General features: G+C 50.3%; 1 protein-coding gene across 1 annotated transcript in view; it reads right to left on the bottom strand.

The window, feature by feature from the left end:
• The window catches only part of LOC105306582 (beta-1,3-glucosyltransferase-like), an 83,553-nt gene that overhangs the window by 1,005 nt on the left and 77,490 nt on the right, over window positions 1-5,058 (bottom strand). The window contains exons 9-10 of the mRNA XM_011381655.2: window positions 888-1,058; window positions 144-206 (exon numbers count right to left, since the gene is read on the bottom strand). Coding sequence (XP_011379957.2) covers window positions 144-206; window positions 888-1,058 — 234 coding nt within the window. The remainder of the gene's footprint in view (window positions 1-143; window positions 207-887; window positions 1,059-5,058) is intronic.

Raw genomic sequence — 5,058 nt, 5'->3', positions numbered from 1 at the left:
TACACCTAAAAGTGTGTTTCTGCTCAGGCCAGAGCTGAGACGCCTGAGAACTCGTGACCTCTGCCCCAGAGGTCAGTTGCAGTGCTCCAGGCAGACCAGCTTCCTAACTGTCACGGAACACTGCAGAAGTTCTCAGCGGTCACCTTAACGGTCACCGACAGCAGTGTCCAGCCACATCTCTTGATGCACTTGATGGAGCAGGAACCCTGTAGGGACACTGGGAACCAGTGTATATTCAGATATCTCTGCTGGACTAAGTGTCCCCAAAGGAAGCCAGACCAGAAGGGAAAAGTATAGGGACAGTTTCTGTGAATAAAGATGTTTAGCTGCGAGGACGTGACAGAGCAGGGCGCCCTGGGCCAGCTCTTCTACCCACTGACCCTTCCCTTCCCCAGGGGACAGTGGGCTCCTGAGAGCACGGGGCTGTCAACATGGGCAGGCCCCAGGGTGCAGGGGGGCCCATGAGACGTGGGGGGTGACACAGGGCCGGGGCAGGAGAGAGCGCAGAGCCTGTGTCTGAGATTCCTTCACCTTATCCCCAGGTACTCGTGGAAGAAGAGTGAGCTCACCTTTTCCTGTCACAAAGGAAAACACACCCAGAAATCCCAAGGGACATTCTGGAGGAGGGACTGTGAAGCGGGCGGGGGACTGAAATGTTTGCTGGGAAAAGAGCAGAGAATGGTAGGGTCACTACAGATGTGGAGTGCATGCCCTCGGTGACAGGTGAGACCGGCTGCTACTTAAAAAGAGTGGACAACAGGTTCTGGTCTGAATCTGGAATTCTTGCCACGAAGGTGTGCATGGTAAACTGTAGCCAGGATGGGTCCTCCTAGGTCCCACGGGTCCCCGTCTTCACTGGGCGCCCACTCCTGCCGTGGCGCCCTTACCTCTGAGACCTGGACTTCGGTCCGGCAGCTGCTGGCCGAACAGCCCCATCCCACGGCGGCCTCCGCTTCCGGGCACTGACGGAGCGTGAAGGCCACCTGCCCGCCGCCACCCACGTCCACTGTCCCTGTTGCTGTGTTCTCTTTGGCAATTGCATTCTCTCTCCCTACAAGCTATGGCGTTCAGAGGGGTTCAGCGGCCGAATATCGGCTCTAGAGGGTCCCCACCAGGCAGAACATGGGGACGGGGATGGGGCGGGGGGGAGGGGGACGGAAATTTTAACTGGCAAAGGCCAGTGCCTGCTTGAACTTTGCTGTGGAGAGCGTTCCCCGCTGGTCCCAGCTGTGGCCCGTCTATTCCTCATGCGACCGCAGGCAGGACGCCCCTTGCCAGCCCCGACCCGTCCCTCGCCTGCGTCGCCGGCTCCGTGCCTGCCATCACCTGAGCAGGGCTTCGGGCCTCGCTGCCGCTCTGCTCGTTTTGCTTCTTTGTTTCCTAACTTGCCACCCGGTGCCTGGATACCTCACCCGTAGGTGGCCTGGTCACCCACCTGGTCTAGAGTTTGGCTGCTGCTTTCTACTGTCCCCTTCAAAGGGCCTGCAGGACCCAGATCCCAAGAGTCTGGTTTCGCAGGAAGAAGGGTCTGGAAGGTGTAGTCCTGATGTTAGTTGAAGTTATAAGGGAAAAGTAGACACCATAAGTCAAGGCAGACACGTCCAGAGTCTGGAAATTCAGGTTCCTGGAGCTGTAGGGTGCCCTGGGCCCCAGCACGTTCGGGGGGGCACCCAGCCTCCGGCTCCTATTCTGCTGGGTTGGTGGGGTGAATTCGGGCAGGGCACTGACTTTCGAACCATGGTTCTTGATCCAGATTTCGGGGTGGATGGGGGAAAGTGGGAGGGGGCGACCCCTGGGAAGTCTGTGGGTTCAGAGGCGGGGGTGGGAGAGACCAGCAGGAGGCGCCGAGACGCCCGGGTTGAGGGCGTTAGCTCTGCGCCGGGCTCCTAGCACCTGCCACCCCTGTGTGGCCCGGGACAGCTGTTGCTGCTGACGTTTTCCCATGTCCCCTAACTTCTTTAGCTCATTAAACTACTTGCTTCCGAAAACCTCAGGGCCCCACAAAGAACTCTGAGGTTCTCTGACTATAGCCAGCGAAGGGCCCTGCTCATACCTGTTTCCTCTGCCGTCACGCCCCCAGCGCGTCGAGCAGCACCAAGTAGAAACCCTCCTGGCTGAGAAAAAGACATCAACGTCTAACGCAAGAACAGCCTCACTCTTTCTTTTTCTCTCTCTATGCTATTTTTATTTTTGAAAAAAAAGCATTTTTAATTTGAAAAATGTAAATTTTAGGAGGTAGATGGCACTCTCCCTCTTAACACCTCACATGGTGCCCCATTGTCAACCAGCTGAACCAGAGTCCCACCGTCCGGCCCTGGCTTCCGTTTCTGGGTGACCCCCCATCACCGCCCACCCACTGGCCCCTTGCCTCGCCTGCTGTCCTTCCTCCTCTCCTGCCCATGACGCTGAGTCCACCCTAATGGCTTCAGCGTCACCTCGTTTCCCAGCTCCCTGCCCCGCTCAGAAGGCACGCCATACTCCCCAAAGTCTACTCATTCCTTCTGTTTTGCACACAGGCTTATGTTTGACACTTCACATGTGTCAGCAGTTTCAGGCCGTGAGGCTGTTACACCCATTTTACGCCCCACGCTGCCCGTGGTTTGCGTGCGTAGCGGCGTGGGAAACGTAGAATTAAAATAAGCGGGGGAAGCATACCGGTCCCTCGAAGGTGTGCCAAGCTCGCTTGCTTTCCGAAGCTGCCACATCTATCTCTTGACTGAGCACTTTTCCATCCCTGCACATCCTCGCGGCCTTCGGTGTTTGTCAGCTCGCCGAAGGTGGTGGCGCTGTCATGTGTCCAGCTCACAGGCAGGGGGCAGCGGAAGGCAGCTTTCCAAGCGCCCACCAGAGAGCCAGTGTCGCTTGCTTTCAGGGTGCCCGAATGCGTTACGCTGTGGTTAGACCACAATGCCATGCAAAACCATGAGCGGCCTGAAGCTGTGCCCGTACAGAATGAGACTCCGCCTAGTGAGTCTCATTTGAGATGGACAAACGGTATTACTGAAGTTTTAAATGGAGGATTTAAGAAAATTGACAATGTAGATAGCTCATTGCAGCTTTATTTTTCTGGATGTCTCTTAAGTGACAATTTGTGTCTTGAGAGTCCTGGCTTACCTGCCTTCTCAAGAAATGCACCTGAGCCAGTGAGCGCCTCCCTCAGGCCTGGCAGGGGAAATGCGTTACGCGTGGCTGGAGATTTAGAGGAATGGTTTTTAAAGTATTAAGGACACTGTTTAATTCTTAGAAAGATTTTATATCCCTCTTTCCAGCTATTCCCAGAACATGAAAATATTTACATAATGTGTGATAGTATATATTAGAACACACACAGCGAGTGTTTGCCCTTAAATTGAAAAAAAGACTCGAATACCGAACTTCTTGTGACTGAAGAAAACCTTCAATCCCAAGCTAAAAAATTCTGTGAAATCGTTCATGTTACACGAGGCTGACCTTTGCTCATATTCTTTTCCCAGCTCCCCTCAATCTTTCAATACAGGATAAGGGGGAAAAAAAAAAAAAAGCAACCATCCTGGTTAGGATGAGTTCATCGTGCCGAGAAATAGAATTTTTCCCAAAGCCAAAAATAATCCATTCAAAAAATAGTCACCCATTCAAAATCTGGGGATCGTGAAGGTTCCTGGCTCTTGGGCTCTTAGTTTTTCCCCCAAAATGTCAAAAGATGTCAGTTTTCATTATCTTTAATATAATTAAACCTGTCTGATTCAGAAAGACTTCGAGGGATAGTCATACATGTGACAGTCACATCCTAAATGTTTTCTGTCCTGGACAGACCCTGGACAGCTTCGTAGAAGTAGCCCATGGCCGAGGGTTTTAATCCTGAGGTTCTACTGGATGAAGTTTAAATTATCAAGAGGACTTCCCACTTATCATTCCCACCTGAATTTTCATCTTCTTAGTATTTCTTGAAATGTGGGCGGTGAAGGATAGCATAAATTTTCTTACTTTGACCTGTCAAACTCTAGCTTCTCTCCCTAACACCCCGTCTCCTGTCCCCTACTTTATTCTCCACAGTGCAAGCAAAATATCTTTCTAAAATGCTGCTCTGATCATGTCACTCCCCTGTTTATAATCCCTCGGAGGGCCTCCATTGCTCTTAGGATGAAGTCCAAATTCCTTATCTTGGCTTACGGACCCTGCTGCCTCCGGCCCTGGCTTACGTCTCCAGGAGCTACCTGTCCCGCCTGTCCTCGCCTACTACCATCACCACGCGTCCTCTGCTTTCTAGCTCTGTTGGCAACCCCACAATCCCCTGCGCTCTCTTGTCCCCACATGCTCAGCATTTTAGTCCCTCCGACTCCTGCTCCTACTCCACGTAGCCCTTCGGTGTAGACGTCATTCCACACGTTTGCACAGACATGTAAGAAGGAATGCACTGGGTAATGTGAAAAACAAGATTGAGCTCCTGTTACATAGTACAAATTCTGTATTGATGTTACAGGCCAACATATAACTTGTAATTCTAAACACTTGTCACATTTTTGTCTTCGTTTCTACCCCCCAACCAACTAAGCCAGTTTGAATGTTTGACATAACTTCTGTTTCAGATTTAAAGCACCTCTAATTTGTAGTGTTCTGGCCATCTCTTTTGGTGCCTTTAATTGTACAGTAATGAGATTAGATGTGCTTGCTCCATCTGTCTGTGTTTGATTTGGCTTGACCTTGACAATGTAAAAGATTATACAGTAATATTAACAGATTTAATTCACCAAAGAGGTTATTTAACTTTTTCATAAAAAGTCACATAAACAGGAAGATAATCTAGGGGAATAAAAAAAATACAATTCACCAGTCCCAATTTTTAATAGATTTCACAGTTCTCACAGATCCTTAGAAAAAGTATCATAGTACTTTCTGTAGGTTCATAAGAAAATGGTGTTGCATCTCTCATCTCTCATTATCTCTCTCCTTTCGCTTTCAACTATCGAAATTCAGGATTATATATATTAAGAATCCAAATATTTTGCTGGTTGTTGGATATTGACAAAATATGAGGTTAGTGGTCAGACTTCCTCAATTTTCAGTCATTTTAATGCCAAG

This window comes from Pteropus vampyrus, unplaced genomic scaffold, assembly GCF_000151845.1.
Source record: "Pteropus vampyrus isolate Shadow unplaced genomic scaffold, Pvam_2.0 Scaffold447, whole genome shotgun sequence".
NCBI classification, from domain to species: Eukaryota; Metazoa; Chordata; class Mammalia; order Chiroptera; family Pteropodidae; genus Pteropus; species Pteropus vampyrus.
This window is presented reverse-complemented; position numbering and strand designations above follow the sequence as displayed.